The 20220-nt window shown below is 37.9% G+C and overlaps 1 protein-coding gene across 8 annotated transcripts in view; it reads right to left on the bottom strand.

The window, feature by feature from the left end:
- Positions 1–20220, bottom strand: part of MCTP2 (multiple C2 and transmembrane domain containing 2) — a 238071-nt gene that overhangs the window by 176784 nt on the left and 41067 nt on the right. For all 8 annotated transcript variants that reach the window (XM_059180096.1, XM_059180097.1, XM_059180095.1 and 5 more), the window contains exon 2: positions 5125–5659. In XM_059180096.1, coding sequence (XP_059036079.1) covers positions 5125–5589 — 465 coding nt within the window. In that variant the 5' untranslated portion in view covers positions 5590–5659. The remainder of the gene's footprint in view (positions 1–5124; positions 5660–20220) is intronic.

Genomic DNA, 20220 nt, shown 5'->3' with positions numbered 1-20220 from the left:
CCAGATGGCCAGTGGACAGTTAATACAGGTCTTGGAAGCTAATGATCTTCTCAGGGTCTTACTCAGTGACACCTTTGCCAACTACCCATTAGCCTTCCCTTCCCTACTCCCTCTATTTGCTCCAAACCCTTTCTCCCTCTACAGATTTCTAGAGAAAGCAGAATGAGGTTAGTGCTCCATGACAGCAAAAGTGACATGCTGTGTAAACAAAAGTAGGGGGAAGATACAGATTATATAGTCAGGAAACCCAGACAAGGAAAAGAAATTTTCAGCTGGGCTTTGAAGGATTGAGAGAATTTATGTGAGAGGAGAAGACAGATGTGAGATGGGTCACTGAAGATTACAGAGACCATGAGAAGCAAGGAAATGGGAACAGTCTAACATCATTTCATGTCATTTCACGGGTGCCACCTGGTGCATAATGGTGATGTTGCCAAGAAACAAATGTTTGTATCTGTGAGAGCACTTCAGAGAGACAGAATTCTGCCAGATCCAGTTGTGATCAGGTTTCTGTGGACTATCCAGTGTGGTATGAATCTGGGACCCAAGAGAAAAGTCTGGAGAATCCTCTTCCAGCAAATGCATCCTTTATTCTAAAATGACTTTCTTCCACTTTGGTCTTAGGGATGGTTGAGCACCACAGTGAGACTGTTCCATACTTGACTATTTCAGACTTCCATGTGGCCTCTACATTCTCACATTCCTTTTTCCTCTTCCCTCTTAATTTTTTTCTTTGCTTTCTCATTCCATTTCCCCTAAATGTAAGCCCGAGCCTCACTTCATTGCTGACCCTGACAGGAGTGGGGAAAAAACTGGAAGACACTCAGCCAACATCATTATCTGGGGTGTTATCCCACTGCTGCAGGTTCAGCCTTGAAGTTGCCCTTGGACATAAAACATGGGAGACAAACATCAATGGGTACTTGAACCACAGATGTTCCTTGCTTTACCCCTCCCTGCTCTGGAAAGCTACAAATAATATCAGCCACACCACGAATACTTAGCAAACATCTTATTGTCTTTGTGGTACCCCAATATGGTGGAAGGAGATAAAAGGGGGATAGACAGAGCAATGCACTTGACCACATGTGATCCCATAGGCCTGACTAGCTACAGCCCGGTCCACGCCAATCCTTTCTTCCCTCCTCATTGCTTCTCCCATTCCATGAGAGTGATAGTAACCTGTCCACTATTCATCAGGAAGAAAAGAGATGACCTGTATCCTAGATACAGATTCACCAACCCCCAAACTCACATGACATGGATTCACCAGAACTTCCATCTTCATTGAAAAAAAGACAGAGATGAACACATTTAGATTTAAGGCTAGTATCAGACTTGGGCTGAAAAGTCTACACCTGTCTAAATCTCTCTGTTTTCAGTGAAATCATATAGATAGAAATTTCATTTACAGTATGTTTCTTTCCAAAAAATCCTAAACAAATAAAGAAATTCTGACTTTAATGAAATTATAAACTGAAGAGAACTTACAACAAAGACACTGATAAAAACTGTATGAACCTGAATGGATTCATTACTATCGTTGATTTCCTCATATGTAAATAGTGATTGAGCACATGCTCTGTGTCAGGCACACAGCAAGGTCCCAAGAAAACAAAGACAAATTAGACATGACTCCTTTAGACCTACCCACAGACCAAATTACACAGCTTAGTGGGGAAGATAAGCAAGGGAGTGGTAACTTCTATACCATGTAATAAATTTTAGATCCTCGGGTAGTGGGAGAAGCCCACTCAATATGGTGGAAGGGAGCTCAAAAGGGGGATAGACAGAGCAATGCACTTGACCACATGTGATCCCATTGGCCTGATTAGCTATAGCCCAGTCCCGCCATCCTCTGCAAACCAAGCAGATACGTAGCACTCAAGTGACCATGGGAGGATCAGTCTCAGTTTCTACTTTGCACGTCCTAGGACAGGAAAATAGAAGCAGAAGATTTGTATTCAAAAAAGAGGTTTAGAGACACCTGGCTGGCTCAGCTGATGAAGCACATAACTCTTAATCTCAGGGTTGTTTGAAACTCAGATTCATGGCATAGATGACTTCAAAATAAAATATTAAAAAAAGAATTTGCTTTCTTTTCATGGGTGAGTTAAAAAGAAAAATTATTTAAAATAAATTATTCCAAGGGTTTTGCATTTAGCCCAGAGAAGAGAAAGTAACCACTACCAACCATCCATTTACCATCCATAAACAGCCCCTCAACACAGACCACCCTTCCTAGCACACATGACACCAGGAAGTTCCTCAAACACCTATGTTAGGAGCAGCAAAATGCTCACCACCTCCTAACTGCCCCACTCACACTTCAGGTTGTGTCCACCATATTTCCTCACCTATCAAATCTATGCCAGCTTGCGCAAGCCCTCACGTCCTGTCACAATGTCTGTCCGTCCCCACGCACTGATATCCTCCAACCACCAGGCTGCCAAGAGGCAAGGCTTAGATGTTTTGCACAGACAGTTCCAATATCTTCTTGCCTCTTAAGATTCCTTTAGAGCTACACAAAGCTGTCTCTTAATACCTCATAACTTAAAGGCAGGGTCACTTTCCTAACCATCTCTATTTCTAGTCACGACCTTTATGGTGCCTGAGTTAGAGTAGGTACTCGAATATTTATAGTTAGCAAAACAACTTCACGGCATTAACCTAAGAAACAAAAAAAAAAATTATTCTGGGGCCACCTGGGTGGCTCAGTTAAGTGTCTGTTTCTTGGTTTCTGCTCAGGTCATGATCTCAGGGTCCTAGGATTGATCCCCACGTCAGGCTCCCCACTCAGCGGGAGTCTGCTTGTCCCTCTCCCTCCCTCCTCCCTCCATGCTCCTGCTTTCTCTCTCTCTCACTCATAAATAAATACAAAATCTTTTTTAAAAAAGTAATCATGGGAGCCTGGGTGGCTCAATGGGTTAAGCCTCTGCCTTCGGCTCAGGTCATGATCTCAGGATCCTGGGATTGATCCGCACATCAGGCTCTCTGCTCAGCAGGGAGCCTGCTTCCCCCTCTCTCTCTCTGCCTGCCTCATTGCCTACTTGTGATCTTTATCTGTCAATTAAATAAATAAAATCTTAAAAAAAAAAAAAGTAATCTTAAAAGAATTCTAATCTGAGAGTGTTAGCCTATCAAAGCCAAAAAACCCACACGTTTTCTTCTGATCAGTTAATAATTTAACAAGAAGATAAACTTCAGTATCCAATTCTACATTGGATATAATTACCCCCTTCACACCGAACTATGAATTATGAATTATGTTTAATAATTCACCTGATTTATATTTTGATTACTGGAAAAACATATTTCAAATTTATAAACAATGGTAAAAACTGTAACATGGTTACGAAAAGAATTTCATAAAAGTAAGTGGTAAGGAAAAAGATAATTAAGTCATTGAATGGTTAATCACGACTTATCATCAAGTTTCCAAAGGAAATCGGGTTACAATGTACTCCAGATATCCAAGATCCATTCCATAATGACACCCAAATATATGACACAATTAAATATAAATATATGACACCCCAATATATAACAGTCCTTGGTTAAATAAAAAAATTTCGTTGAATAACAAAAATCCCAGTTGAAGATCCAGGTTTGTATGCAATTATAACAGAAACCTAGAGTCTCCACAAAAAAATTCACTTCTTCCCTCAAAGCTGCAACCTACTTTAGTGTCATTGATGGGGAACTAAAAAAAAAAAACAAAAAACAAAAAAAAACCTGATTAAACCAGTCACCATGATTTACTAACCTGGGGACTGAATTTATATTAAACGTGTTCTAGATATACAAGTTTTTCTCATAATTGTATTTGGCTATTTTATCTCATTGAAATACTAAAGCATTAAAAAAATCAATGAAACCATAAGAATTTGCATCCTTCAGTTTTTTTTTAGAGAATGCAAGTGAAGCTGTCCTCAGGCAAACATGCACACACATACAAGTGAGACTGGAGCAAGTTCAAACCCTCTGACAGTCAAACGGAGACACACATTCACACATTTCTTAGGAAGATGAATATGCAGGGGTCCCTGGGTGGCTCAGTCAATTAAGCGACTGCCTTCGGCTCAGGTCGTGATCCCAGGGTCCTGGGATCAGGCACCATGTCAGGTTCCCTGCCCAGCAGGCGAGTCTGCTTCTCCCCCTCTCTCTGCTCATTCTCTCTCTCTTTCAAATAAATAAATGAAATCTTTTTTTTTTTTTAAACAAATCAGTTTATTCTCTGATAGTTTTAGAAGTCAGAAATCTGAAATAGGTCTCCGTGAGCTAAAATCACTGTCTGCATAGAAGAGTTCATTCTGGAAGTCTGGGGAGACTATGTTTTCTTTTCTATCCTAGCCTTAGAGCCACCTGTACTCAATGGTTCATGTGTCCTTCATTTACCTTCAAAGCCAGCAAGAGGACATCCAAAAATTGTACTTTGACTCCACGTCTTCAACCTCCCTCTTCCACACTTGGGGAACACTTTTCATCTATTTTATTTAATTATTTTTTTTAATTTTTATTTTTTAATTTTTTAAATTTCTTTTCAGTGTTCCAGAATTCATTGTTTATGCACCACACCCAGTGCTCCATGCAATACGTGAACTTCGTAATGCCCACCACCAGGCTCACCCAACCTCCCGCCCCTCCAAAACCCTCAGATTGTTTTTCAGAGTCCACAGTCTTTCATGGTTCATCTTTTTTTTAAAGGAATATTAACATGCATTTTTGTCTACCATAACACTGAGGTGTGATGGAGACACACACACACACACACTCACACACACACACACTTAAAGCAAAAAGTTCGAGGAAAAGTTATGCTCTTAATTTCTTTGCCAGGAACATGGGAAAAGGAAAACTCATCCAATAGGGCTTTTAATGCCTTAAAGTATCCCAGAGAGGTTATTTGTAATAGTTTTAAAATACATAGAGGTCAACCCTAAAACGAATGGGAACAGTGGGTGCAATCAATATTACCTGAATTTAAATTCTTATAAATGACATTCTCTCCATCCAAGCGAACCACAAAAATAACTCCAAACCAAATCTTCCAAGGGCAAGGAGTACACATAGAAAGGAGAAAAACAGAAGAAGGAGCAGGAAAGTGCCCAGCCCTGGTCTCACCTCTGGCTCTTCCAGGGCCTCGTCTCCAGCCGGCGTCTTCTGCAGCAGATCCAGGATGCCATTGCTAGAAGGCCTCCTGTCCTCGGCGGGAGAGGCATAGGCCTCCTCCGAGTCCGTTTCCACCACACGGAGGTAGCCGGCTTCTTCCTGGCTCCAGTCCAATTCCTCCTCAGACTGTTTCAAGGAGCTACTGCTGCTCTTGGGCAAGATCCCCGCCGTTGACAGGCTGCTGGGCACCGAGGTGTATGATGACTGGGGCCCAGAGTAAGGCCTGCCCTCTGGGGCCAAGGCCTCAGCCTCCAAGAGGTCAGGGACAGAGAGGCTAAGGCGGCGGTCCAGGGAACGCCTTACCCGTAGGTCTAGGGGCTTGTTCGGGTTCTTTTTCACCCTCCTCTTGCTGAGGTTGATTAACAAAGGCCTGGTCCGCTGTTTCAAAGAGCCCCAGACAGACGGTTTATCCTCCATGGCTGCCTGAAGACCCAGGAAGTCACTCCATGAGAGAGCTCCTCTGTGTGGGAAACAACCGCAGCGGCTCCTAGAAAACACCATGTGAGGAGAGAGAACACAAATGAGCCTTCTCGGTAGTATCTAAGCACATCGAAGTGTAAGATGTGACTGGAAAATCTCATATGTTCCACTAAGGGACTGAGATGGAAACATTTGGTTGGTAATGTTTACAAATATTTTTAAAGCATTTTTTAAAAAGATTTTATTTATTTATTTGACAGAGATCACAAGTAGGCAGAGAGGCAGGCAGAGAAAGAGAGAGGAGGAAGCAGGCTCCCTCCTGAGCAGAGAGCCTGATGTGGGGCTTGATCCCAGGATTCTGGGATCATGACCTGAGCTGAAAGTAGAGGCTGTAACCCACTGAGCCACCCAGGTGCACCCCTTAAAGCATTTTTAAGACACTAAATTTTTAACATTTTTGTCAGAGGAGCCATAGAAAAATTCTAGTCATGAATGGAACTGTGAGGTTAATGTGAAAAGAATGTTTCATAAGAAGACTGCTTTCTCTGACTTAGTTCACTGCATTTAATGTCCTCCCTCCCGGTTCAGCCATGTTGTTGAAAATGGCAGGATTTCCTTCTCTCCAGATGCCTAACTCATATCTCAATGTGTCTCACATTTTTTTATCCATTCACCCCTCAATAAGTACTTAGATTGTTTTCCTCATCTTGGCAACTGTGAATAATGCTAAGGTGAACAAGGGAGTGAGGAAATGCTGATTTTAGTTTGGGAGGATATATATACCCAGAGTCATATAATACTTCTAGTTTCAGTTTTTTGAGAAACCTCCAATTGTTCCCCATGTGTCTGTATCAGTTTACCTTCAGACAACAGTGCACAAGGTCTCTCTGTCTTCCACATCCTCACCAAAACTTGTGATCTCTTATTGTTTTTTTTTTAATAATGCCATGTAGACTTGAAGTTTGCTAAGAGAATACATCTTCTGTGATCTCTCCACACATACACAAAAGTTCTATATATGTGAGATGAAATTTACAAATTAACAAGTTAATATGTTAATTAACTTGATTGTGGTACTCATTTCACAATGCATGTAATTAACTCATGTTGTCTACCCTAAACACACACACACACATAATTTCTACACATACAATATTTGTTTCATAACTAAAAGACTACTTTCTTATGTTGCCCCAGGGGAAAGCAGAGCCAAAATTTGCCACCACAATAAAAGCATCTTTAATCAATATTATCAAATAACCAGTACCTTTTAGTGTTTGAACCAGGGTAGAAAAGATTCTCTGTATTAAATCAATTAGTAAATATTTAAAACTTTATAGGACACATGGTGTATCACGATTACTCAGTTCTGCTGTTTGGCACCCAAGGAGACATGGACAACACCTAAATGAGTGTGGCTGTGTTCCAATAAAACTTTATTTACATAAATGCAGCAGAGTGTAGTTGGCCAATCCCTGCTTTAAAGTTACCATCTTCCTTTCCACCAAGATAGGTGCATTTTGAAGTATACACACATACTCTTGTTGACAAAAATTCCACCTGATAATCTTAAAACTTTATAGAAAAATAAGGTTGACTAAAGAGAAAAGGATTTATAGAAGTAAGAGGCCTGTGTACCAAGTCAGAAAAATTTACAAAACTATAAGGGAAATCTCAAGAAATGCAAGCTTCAGAGCTTTAGCTTCAGAATATATGATTGAAAGTATTTCCCACAAACAGTTAGGTGTGAATTACAGGAACGCTTCACAAATAACATGTAATTATACAGAGTGGTAAATACTATGCAGGAAAAGGGGTGACTTGACATATTACAGGTTGGACTCATTAAGGATCAAGTCAAAGTCAAATCTTGATGAAAAAGAATGAAATTGACCACTTTCTTCACCATCCACAAAAATAAGCTCAAAATGGATTAAAGACCTGAATGTGAGACCTGAAACCATAAAAATCCTAGAAGAGAACACAAGCAGTAATCTTTTTGACATTGGACATAGCAACATTTTTCTAGCTATATCACCTGAGGCAAGGGAAATAAAACAAAAAATAACCTATTGGTACTATGTCAAAATAAAAATCTTCTGCACAGTGAAGGAAACAATCAACAAAATGAAAAGGCAACCTGCTGAATGGGGGAAGATATTTGAAAATGACATATCTGATAAAGGGTTAGTATCCAAAATATATAAAGAACTTATATAAATCATCACCCAGAAAACATATAATCCAATTAAAAATGGGCAGAAGACATGAACAGCCACTTCTCCAAAGATACCCAGATGGACAACAGACACATGAAAAGATGTTCAATACCACTTATCAGCAGAGAAATGCAAATGAAAACCACAATGATATATTACCTCACACCTGTCAGAATGGCTAAAATCAAAAACACAAGAAAATACAAATATTGGCAAAGATGTGGAGAAAAAAAAGAACCCTCATGTACTATTGGTAGGGATGCAAATTGATGCAGCCACTTTGGAAAATAGCATGGAAGCTTCTAAAAAATCAAAATAGTTCTACCCTTTGATCCAGGAATTGCACTACTGCGTATTTTCCTCAAGAATAAAAAAATACTAACTCAAAGTATTACATGCACCCCATGTTTATTGCAGCATTATTTATAATAGCCAAACTCTATGGAAGCAGCCTAAACATTCATCAAGAGATGAATGGATAAAGATACACACACATACACACACACTAATTAACTACTCAGCCATAAAGAAGGAAATCTTGCCATTTGCAACAACCTGGGTAGAGCTAAAAAGAAAAATGCTAATTGAAATATGTCAGAAAAAAGACAAATACCATATGACCTCATTCATATGTGCAATTTGAGAAATAAATGATCAAAGGAACGAGAGGGAGATAGAAACCAAGAGAACAAACTGATAGTTATTGGGGGTTGTAGATGGGGTAAATAGGGGATAAGGATTAAAGAGTACATTTATCATAATGAAAACTAATAAATTAAAAAAAGAGAAAATTATCTGAAGGTCTTAGGGGTTTAATCCAAAAAAAAAAAAAAAATCAACTTTGGAGAAATAAACCTTATTCTATGTGTCAAGTAGCTCATAATAAATCCTTTCAGTATGAAAAGGAACAGCAGAGTCAGGTAATTCTGATCTGGCCTGTATTTACATTGCCATGTTTGGCTGAGGATAAAACAGGCCAAGAGCCACAAGAAAATATATTTTCTAAGATCAAGGACAAGTGTTTGTACCCAGCCCTATCTTACTCTAGGCAGGATAGTTAGTCATTGGGAAGTCACTGCCTTTGGAAGAGCAGGACTATGAGAATCTATAGCTTTTGCTGGATCACTGGATGACCACCAGGACAGGCAACAGCTTCTTCCAGGATGAAATGGGCATCTTCAGAAGGTAATGCAGGGATAAAGAACTTGGGTTCCAGAGACAAGCTCCATGATTTGGAATTTTGCTGTGTCACATTTTACTTAGATGTACCATTAGCGGCAAGTCATCATAGTGTGCAAACCAAATGAGACAGGTTTAAGGCCCAGTGTCAAATGCAGAAAAAGTATTTAGTCAAGAAAAGCTTTTTTAATTACTGATACTGTTGTTATAATTTCCAATTTTGACATCTTAATTTATTAAAGAGCTCTCTTTCTCATTGTTATTTGTATACGTAACTACCTCGATGGCCTCTTGTGAGGACTGAATGAATTCGTCTATATAAAGAGAAGAACAGTGCTTGGCACAGAGTAAATACTTAAGATAATGTTAGCTAGTTTTTAAATTATTATATCACTTATTTCACGCTGAGCCATTCTAGCTTTGAAAATATTTCACCACTTTTTCCTGGTTTGTAAAATGTTGTTCTAAACATAAACGTGTAGTTCACATTAGCAAGACACAAATACATTATTTAATTCACCTCTCATAGCTTAACTTGCAAATATGCTAAAAAGAATTTCTTCTATATTCATTTAGAAATATTTTAGTCAATTAGCATTTAGTGGAGAGTTATATAAATGTTTATTAGATCTAGTTTGTGAATGGTTCAATTCTTCTATACTCTTGGTGATTTTCTTTCTACTAGTATTACCTAGAGAGGAATGCTGAGTCTCTCAATCATAAGTGTGAATTTTTATATTTCTCCTTTAGTTCTGTCAGGTTTTACTTCTGTATTTTGAAGTTTTGTTATTTGTATACATGTTTACAACTGTTAATATCATCTTGCTGTTTAAATCCATTTTGACAGACTCTTATTTGGTTTGTATAGACCATTTAAATTTAACATAATAATTTATATGTTTGTATTATATGAAGGTTTCCCAATGTAACTGTTTCCACTGTTTTTTATTCTTCTGTTTCCGTTTCCTGTTTTTCCTTCCTTCATTTTTTTTAGTGTTCATTTTAATTCACCAATTGTGATTTTGACTTTATAAAATTCCTGTCAGACAAGGTTTTGCTTTGATTTCATTCACAAACCATATTTTAACTAATTCAGGAAGAGATCAGCTTATTATATTTACTATTTCCGCCACTCTTAATATTCCAAATTTCTCATATCAATTCCCATAGCCTAAGACATTTCTTTAACCTGCTATTTTACAGCAGGTCTGTTGACTCCAAATTCTCTCGATTTTACCTGAAATGAGAAGATCCTCATTTCACATTCAAGGATATTTTCACTGAATTCTGGGCTCTGCACTTTTATTTATTTCAGCACTTTAAAAATGGTAAGACATTTCCTCTGGGCTCCATGATTTCTGCTGAGAAATTTTTCATTTGAATCTCTGTCTCCTATAGATAAGGTGTCACTTTTTCTCTGATTGCTTTCAAGATTTTGTCCTCGGTTTTAAGCAGTTATGATATGCCTGGGTATGTATTTCTTTGGGTTTATCTTGTTTGGGGTAGCTTAGCTTCTTGAATCTGTAAAGTTATAACTTTTGTCAAACTTAGAAAGTTTCCAGCCCTTATTTCTTGGAATACTTCTTAGTCACATTCTTTTTCCTTTCCTTCTGGGGCTCCAATAATATAAACAAAATGCCTTCTGTAATCGCCCAACAGTCCAAGGGGCTCTGTTCAGTATTTTTCAATCATTCTCCTCTCCTTTGCTCAATGAGGGATTTCTCCCTTCTCTCTGTACTTTAGGGCTTCTCTTTTCTATTCCTTGGGCCAGAACTAGAGGGTGTCTCTTGGTTCTTTCTCAGTCTGCTTCCAATACTGACTCCTATATTTTGTTTTCATAGTTCACATTTTTTTTCTCTTTTATAATTTTTATTTTATTTTATTTTTTTTATAATATAATTTTTTATTTTTTATAAACATATATTTTTATCCCCAGGGGTACAGGTCTGTGAATCACCAGGTTTACACACTTCACAGCACTCACCAAAACACATACCCTCCCCAAATAGTTCACATTTTTAAGTTGGGTTCCATGCCCAACATGGGGTTTGGTACTTTTTATTGATTTATGTTCAGGTTTACTAATTCTTTTCTCTGTCATATCCATTTTGTTAATGACTTCATCTAGTAAAGAATGTGGGGGTGGGTAGGAGACAGCAAGGTGGGGCAACTACTGTATTTTTTAGTTATAAAATTTCCACTTGGTTCTACTTCCTATCTCCTATTTCTTTACAGATACATTTCAAACTTACCTTTTATTTCAGAATTCATGATTATTTACTAGAGCATTTTATTTTGTTTTTTTAAGAATATTTATTTATTTATTTGCCAGAGATCACAAGTAGGCAGAGAAGCAGGCAGGGTGGGTGGGTGGGGCAGGGATCAGGCTCCTCGCTGAGCAGAGAGCCCAATGTGGGGCTCAATCCCAGGACCCTGAGATCATGATCGGAGCCAAAGGCAGAGGCTTAAACCCACTGAGCCACCCAGGCGCCCCATTACTAAAGCATTTTTATAACAGCTCCTTTAAAGTCATATTTTCATTGTCATCCATTGTTTTTTCCCTTGATATTTGAGAATTTTGTAGTTCTTTATATTCTAACATGGATTATATCCTAGACATTCTGAATATTCTCATAAAATCTTGTGCCTTATTTAAATCTATAGAGAATGTTGAAACTATTGTTTTGCCAGGCCTTTAATCTGATTACCTTCTCACCCCAAATTAGAACCCACACTCTGCAGGCTGATGTCAGTGTTGTTTTCAAAAGCTAGGAAGGGCCATTCACGGCAGCCTTGGGCGCACACCACGTGGAAGTTACTAAGACTTGCATGGAATTCTATTCATTAACTACTTTCTCAAAGTAGACAGTATGCTAATCATGATCAGATGCATGAATGAGTCCAGAAATTCACAAACTTCATGGCATTGTTTCCTGAGCCCCTCCTCTCAGCTGTCTCCCCTGATACTCCCTAGTACACTGGAACACCCCTTTTTAATCCTCTAATCAGAAACAACCCACTTCTGTGATGCCACCAGAGAAAGGGGAGGATTGAGACACATTAAAACAAACAAAATAAACAAATACAAGTTTTTTTGATTTAGCCCTGCCCTCAAACTGACAGCTTCACAAAATAGAAAGGGCATCCCCTTCATTCCTTGCTTTGGCTCCTGCCATTTCCCGCTTCTGTTCCTACTGCCTTTGCCACAAGATTGCCAGGACATGACAAAATAGAGAAAAGGGAGACCAAAAAATGAGGGATTTCTCACTTCTCTCTGTACTTGAGGGCTTCTCTTTTCTATTCCTTGGGCCAGAACTGGAGGGTATCTCTTGGTTCTTTCTCAGTCTGCTTCCAATACTGACTCCTATATTTTGTTTTCGTAGTTCACATTTTAAGTTGGGTTCCATGCCCAACATGGGGTTTGAACTCAAGAGTCACGTGTTCTACAGACAGTCTGCCGGGTGCCCCTTGGCACTGACTCCTAGACTGCAGACTGCACTGAATTCAGGCAGGGGATTAGCAGAGAGGGGAACATGGCAAACTTACCCGATGTCAGTGGTATTTTGACTGTGGTGTCCTCATCTACATCATGATATTTACTTTTCAGAGATCTCACCTAGCTTCACCAAGCATTTTGCCCTGGCTTCATACTTGTGTCCCATGGGCAGAAAAGGCGAGAGTGGTTTTATTCCATTTTACCTGAAATCTGAACTCTCTTAGTACATTTTGCAAAATCATTCCAACCATTATTTCCCCAAGTGTGCAAGTAGTACAGAAGAAGATGTACAGATCTATGAATATATAAATACTAAAATATGTGCCCGGAAGAAAAAAGTATTCTTAAAGGTGTGCATAAAGCTAATACACTGCTGGACTGTGGTCTCTGTGATGCTTGAAAACACTGACCCTCCAATCAACGACGAAATCCTCTGAATAAAGAAAGTCTAAAGAAAGAATAAATTCAGGGTGCCTGGGTGGCTCAGTGGGTTAAGCCTCTGCCTTCGGCTCAGGTCATGATCTCACGGTCCTGGGATTGAGCCCCGCATCAGGCTCTCTGCTCAGCGGGAAGCCTGTTTGCCCCCTCTACCTCTGCCTGACCTCTCTGCCTACTTGAGATCTCTCTCTCTCTCTGCGTCAAATAAATTAAAAAAATAAAATCTTTTAAAAATCTTTAAAAAAAAAAGAATAATTCAAGGAACCATTAGGTTGAAAGAAAAAGCTGGTGAGATACATCCAACTATCTGGATATTCAGTTCTCCTCACTTCGAAGAACACTAAAAAACAAACTTAGACATATCCATTTTCTATGAGGACATACATCCATAGGTTATCATCATAACATCCAAAGCATTACAAGTTAAAATGTAACCCAGGCTCTGCCAAGCATCGGCACTAGAAGCAGACTCTCTTCACAAAAAGAGATACCTACACTACCCAACCCACTCCATGGCAGCTTTCATTTATTGAACGAAAAGAACATTCTCCTTCTTCAAACCACTGACGGCAAGATAAGGTCTTTACAGGAAACGGCCCCGAGCCAAGAAGCCTAATGGAAGTTTCATTTATCATGGTTTTAACCCAGACATCCTCCCCAGCCGGCTGCTAGCCACTGGCCAAATGGAAAAAGAACAGCAACCCTTTTAAATGCCAGCCCCAAAGTATCTGATTGAATCTGTACCACAACCACCCTGTGAATAAGACACAGAGGAGGAAGGAGTCTGATACTCAGTAACACTGATGGAGACTGTGCTTCCTGAAGTTCTCCTTTAGCGTAAATATGAAGAAAAGGGTTGTTTTCACGATTTAATATCAAATGACAGAGCAAGTGGTTACAACTAGCCCAAATGTGTCATTACTATTTTTGTAGTTAATCATTAAGGTATTTTTTTATCACCAGTAGAAAGAAAATTTCATGTTACATCCTGTTAAAATTTGCAGGGGCGGGGTGGGGGGGAATTAAACTAAATTCAATGGAATTGAAAATCAGACGGCATACCCATCCTATGGAAAAGTGTTTAAAAGCAAAGGACATTCTACGGGAGGATTATTAGCATTCTGTTAGAACAGGGATAAGAATCTCTACACTCCCTATATTTAATTATGCTTATAGTAGAAACAACTTCCCCACCATAAAAACATGGTCTCTAAAGGAGAGTACCCTTAATAGAAATGTCTCCCCAGATCAGCTTCATATAAAAAACAGAAAATGCAGGTGCCTGGGTGGCTCAATCGGTTAAGTGCCTGCCTTTGGCTCAAGTCATGATCTCAGGGTCCTGGGATCAAGTCCTGTGTCAGACTCCCTGCTAAGAGGGCAGTCTGCTTCTCCCTCTCCTTCTGCCCTTCCTCCTTGCTTGTGCTCTCTCTCTCTCTCTCTCAAATAAATAAATAAAATCAAAGAGAAAGAAAGAAGGAAGGAAAGAAAAAAGGAAGTAAGGGAAAATGCATCTGCTTTTAAAATAAATCTGGCTTTTTCTTCCCCCTAAAAATGTAGCATCCCAGTCAATCACTCAACTTGCTACTAAATTTGTAATCCAACTGAGAGAGAAGAGACCGTTCTACATATTAGACAAATTATTAAATATAACATGGGGACAGAAACCCCTCCAAAATTAAGATCAACCAGGATGGATGCATTTTTTTTTAATCACACTACACATGCTCTTGGAAAGAAACAAAATGCATTAATAGAGACGCAGTTCCTGTCTCCTCTGGTCAACATGATACTCTGCCCCACCACTAGTCTCTTTAAAATCTCATCTACATAAAATGGTCCCAGAATTGCTCCTCTCTTTATCAATCATTTATAATTCATACTCCGCTTGGAGAGGATTGGAGGAAAGGGGAAGGGGCTGAGGTTTCTGAAGCCCTGGGTTTACACTCTTATTCCAACCTCTGGTAGGATAACCACAATTACACTCTCTATCTGAAATGACCAGAATGAATTTAACAAAAGGTATGCAGGATTTTTAAGCAAGCCCTGACGAGTTAACATTCCATTTAACAAAAGAATAAAATAGTTGTGCGGTAAGGCACAGTTGGCAGGTCTGAGATGGCTGACCTCTTAATCCTGCTTGCAAGGTTAGTCCTTTGCTGGTATCTGGGAACCTAAGATTTTGGAAGGTTTCCAATCACCCTAACTGACAAGGACTCATTGTGAGGGTAAGAGCAACTCACTGTGCCTAAATTGTACATGCAAACAATTTATGCTGAATACCTGCTTTCCTTCTAATACACTGGAATTTTGGTCCATGCTAGGCAGAGAATATCTATGTGACCATTTCCCAATAAAAACTCAATGGAAAAAAATTCTCTAATGAGCGTCATTGGTAAACAACATATCACACGTGTTGTCACTGTTCCTTGCTAGAGGGATGAAAAATGTCCTATCTGACCCCACTGGGAAGCTGGTACCTGGTTTCCTCCACGTTTCCTGTGCAATTTTCTCTTTGATAATTTTGTTTTGTATCCTCCCCTAGAGTAAATCATAGTTGTAAGATCAAAGACTGACTCCTGTGAATCCTCCTAACAAGCCACCAAATCTGAGAATGGTCTTAGGGACCCCCAGTTGCAACTTCGGTGCACTATTTAGCAGAAGTTGCTAAAATGGACAAGTTTGGAAGAAGTGGAAATATTCTAAATTATTCTGATTCATTTCTTACCAGGAGTAAAAGAAAACAAAACAGGGAAGAAAAAGAAGGTGGGGAGGGGAGGAGATGGAGAAGAGCAAACTCTTATTACGACACTGAAATTTTAGAAAATGCAAGCAAAAACAGACAGAAAGTTCAACTTAAGGAATAAACGGATGGGTCTTCAAGGGAAGTAGAGAGAGAGTAAGGTGATCAAATCTGTGGTATTCTACGGGCCATACAGAAACATTCAAGAGGAACCAGAAACTTAACAGCTGAGAAGAAGTAACCCAACTTTCTGGGGAAAAGTAGTGCTTTGACAGCAAAACTGAGCCACTTCATATCGGACACCTTGCAGAACATCTCCATGGTATCAGGGAAGACAGAGACCACATGAGCCATTGTTTTTCCCAACGCTTTCCACCCTATCTCTTGAATTAAAATGATCTCAGGCTAGAATTCTAGAACCTTCTCATTCTTTATATTCATTACAAAGGTATAAACACTGGCTCTTAAAGACCATAAAGGCAAATTTCTTCAGCACACTGGATTTCGCTTTAACTTAAATTATATTATATTTCACTTAAAGAGAATAAGTAAAAAAGCTAAGAAGTAACTTACCCCTATGTCAAGTACCATTGACTTCTTTTCCTACTTATGTCTTTTGCTTTGTCACCATCTCCCTTGGTAGGAGCTAAGGAGATCATATCCATCAAAGCGCTTTGCAAACAGGAAATAAATACTAAGTAAATGGGAGGGTTTCTGCACTTTATCACTATATTTACTTTACATGAGATCTTCTCTCATCTTTCCTGGTTTTTCCTGTTCTAAACAGTTGTAAAGTCCTGCCATATATTTTGGTTCGCCTGACGTTTTTCATTTTTCATTCAACTCAGTCCACAATAATTCTCAGATTCCTGGATTAGGAAACATGCTCAGCCTTGGTGATATATCCCTCATCTACTCCTGTTGCTGTTCTCTCATACTTCCATTTCTTCAGTGTGCACAGAAAATTATAGAACATGAACATGCCAGAAACACACCTATGGAAGAAAAATTTAAATACAATTACATTTTCTATGTGTCCTCTCCGATGACTTTCCCATCATGCCCTGCTGGAAGGAATCAATAGTCCAGAACTGAATTTACTGTATGCATGTATTTTGTTATAGATCAGTCCAGGATAAACACAGCACTATTTTTCAAGATTAGAAGCTCCATTTAGTATATATTTTATATAAGGAATGTATTACTCCATGCTTTTAAACCAACATTATCTTCAGGAACTGTATCCACAATGATAAAGGTAGCTTTATTAAAGTCATTTTAAAGATGGTATAATATTCTGTTGTGAGAAGATGCTATAATTTAATTATTAATTTTCCTGCAGTTGGATTCTGAAGGTACTCCATTTCACTACTAAAAACAGAGGTAAGCAGACTTTATAAAAAACTAATCTTCGACTTTCTTCTGGTGCTAATGATAGTTTTTCCCTAGAGTTTTTTCCATCATCTCTGGACTGTCCCACTAAAAGTGGTTAGAAACATGCAAAGAATGGTTGTTTTAATGACCAAAGCTGGGGGCATAACTTACACAGTGGGAGCAAATCAGAGTTACGAAAGGTATCTTACAAGAGACACATGTCCTGCCCAAATTAACGATAAGACCTCATTGAGAAACACCCTATCTCAGAGTTGAATTGTTGACTTGTAAGTTACATGTGTCCTAAACTTGACTAGCTAGGTATTGCCAAACTGCTTTCCAAAGTAGATATATTAATTAATATACTTAACATCAGCCAATAAGTTCTGTTGTGCAATCTCTGTGCCTGTAACTACTACTGCAAGATTTTTTTTTTTAATATTTGCCAATCTGAAATTGTGAAAGCGGACCCATTATTCTATTGGTTGATAGCTTTGTTTTCTCTGAAATAGTACTTTCAAAATTTTGATAATGCTTCCTTAGTACTTTCAGCTGAAAAACTCTTTACCCTATGTATAGCTTTTTAAAAAAAATTAGGTGTCAAGATCCACATCTGAAAAAATTTGATGACTTCAGTTTACAGTATTTTTTTTTCTTTGCATGTTATGTTCGTGTGTGTGGCATGTATATGGTGGGTACAATTTAAAAATCCTCAGGATCACTAATATATTTTCATTTATTTTCTTGGAAAAGCCCTAAAGTTTTGCATTTCACAGTTATTTGTTCTATCCTAAATTGTTTATGTGTGGTTTTGTGGGGGGGGGGTGAGATTTTGGTTTTCCATCTGTGTACATAATTGAATTTCAAATAAAACCTACCCTACCTCCCAGTGATGTATTAGGCCATCTTTACTAGGTATATAATTTCCATATATAAGGTCCATACCTAGTTATTGATACTTGTGCCAATATCACATAGTTAATCACTACAGGTTTGATATCCAGCTGCATAAGGTCCCATCTTCTTGTGGTTATTCTGATTGGTTTCCTTTTTCTCTGCTCTTCCATATAAATTTTAGATCTGTGTGTATTTGTCTAATACTCCCACCCCAAATAAAAGTAGTAAATATTTTAGTTGGCAGTTGCTTTACAAATTAATCTGAGAACAGCTTCAAGATACTGTTATCTTCCTAGCCATTAATATGGTTATTTTCTATGTATTTTTTTTTTGGTAATAGACTTTACTTTTAGAGCAATATTAGATATATACAATAATTGCACAAAAGTAACAATGTTCCCATATATCCCTTCTTCTGCCCAAAAACATTTCTCCAATTATTGCCATCTGTCATTAATGGGATATATTTGTTAGAAATGATAAAGTATTACCGATATATTATAATTAACTGAAGTTCATAATGTACCTGAGGGTTCACTCTCTGTAGTATACGTTTCTGAGTTTGGACATATGTATAATGTCATGAATCCACCATTACAGTATCATACAGAATAGTTTCTACTCCCTTAAAAATTTCCTCTGCTCGACCTATGGAAACCACTGATCTTTTTACTATCTCTATAGTTTTTGCTTTTTCCAGAATGTCATATAGTTGGAAACACACATTACGCAGACTTTTCAAACTGGCTTCTTGCACTTAATAATATTTATTTACATTTCCTTCATACTTTTTTGTGGCCTGATAGATAGCTCACGTATTTTTGTTGCTGAATAATATTCCATTGTATGGATTTGCCACAATTTGTTTATCCATTCAGCTGTTGAAGGATATTTTGGTTGCTTCAAATTTATGGTAATTATGAATAAAGTTGTTATAAATTTTTGTGCAAATATTTTTGTGCAAACATAAGTTTTCAGCTGATTTGAGTAAAGATCAAGTAGCACGTTCACTAAATTATATGGTATATAACTCTTAACAGTCTTTAACTGATCATCAGTTACATATGTATACATTTTCATAATAGGCAACTTGCACATATTTTGTCAAATTAATTTCTAGGTACTTCATGGTTTTACAGCAATTGATATTTGTATTATATTTTCATTTTCAGTAGCTACTAAGAGGAAAACAATTGACTTTTATACATGGATTCTAATTTCTAACATCTTGTTGAGGTCATTTATTAATTCTAATAATTTCTCTGTAAATTATAACTTTAATTTTCAATGTAGACCGCTAAATTATTTTCAAATGATGACAATTTTGTTTCATCTTTTCTAAAATACCTATGCTTTTTCCTTTCTGCACTGAATGGGGCTTCCAATTCAATAAGTAACAGAATATTGGTAATATATTCTATATTGTTTTTCCTGATCAGTCTCTCAAAGGGTTTATTAGTTTATTAACTTCTCTAAAGCTAACTTTCCCTTGTTGATTTTATGTATTGATTCCTGATGTGGGGTTTGATCCCATGACCCTGAGACCATGACCTAAGCCAAAACTAAGAGTTGGACACTCAACTGACTAAGCCACACAGGTGTCCCCATCATTCCAATTTTTAATATGTTTTTAAATTAGTTTTAGTAGACACAAGCCATGAGTGTGTGTGAATGTGGACTCTAGAATTTCTACATGGGGAAGGACTGAAGGCTGTAATTCACCTGGAAGTGGTATCTTAGGGGAAGAATCTTAAAGTTGTACTTGCCTAGAAAACTACTGGTGTGTAGATTGTATATTTATTTGGTGTGGTTCTGATCAAGATGAGGGGAAACATATATTACACAGACTTTTCAAACTGGCTTCTTGCACTTGGTAATATTTATTTATATTTCCTTCATAAATTTTGGGGGCTTGATAGTACATTAATTTTTGTTGCTGAGTAATATGCGAAACAGCCTTCTGAAGACAAGCTGCCACTGTGAGTGTAAGTTTACAAATCCACATTCATGGTAATAGAGGGATTGGACAGGAAAAAAAAAAACCTCATTCATTCTTTCTGTACCCTTTGTGTTTGATTTGCCATTTTTTGTGGCCTTTTTTTTTTTTTAATTCTTGAAACAGAAAATTAGATACTGATTTTTGGACTCTACTAGTCTCTTATTTATCCATTTAATGCTATAAATTTCCCTCTAAGCACTAAATGAGCTGCATCAAACAAGTTTTGGCATGTCATGTTTTCATTACCACATAACTCAAAATATGTCCTAATTTCCATTTTAAGTTC

The sequence above is a fragment of the Mustela lutreola genome, chromosome 7 (genome assembly GCF_030435805.1).
Source record: "Mustela lutreola isolate mMusLut2 chromosome 7, mMusLut2.pri, whole genome shotgun sequence".
In the NCBI taxonomy this organism is placed as follows: Eukaryota; Metazoa; Chordata; class Mammalia; order Carnivora; family Mustelidae; genus Mustela; species Mustela lutreola.
The sequence above is the reverse complement of the archived record's forward strand: the minus strand, read 5'-3'. Positions and strand labels throughout refer to the sequence as shown.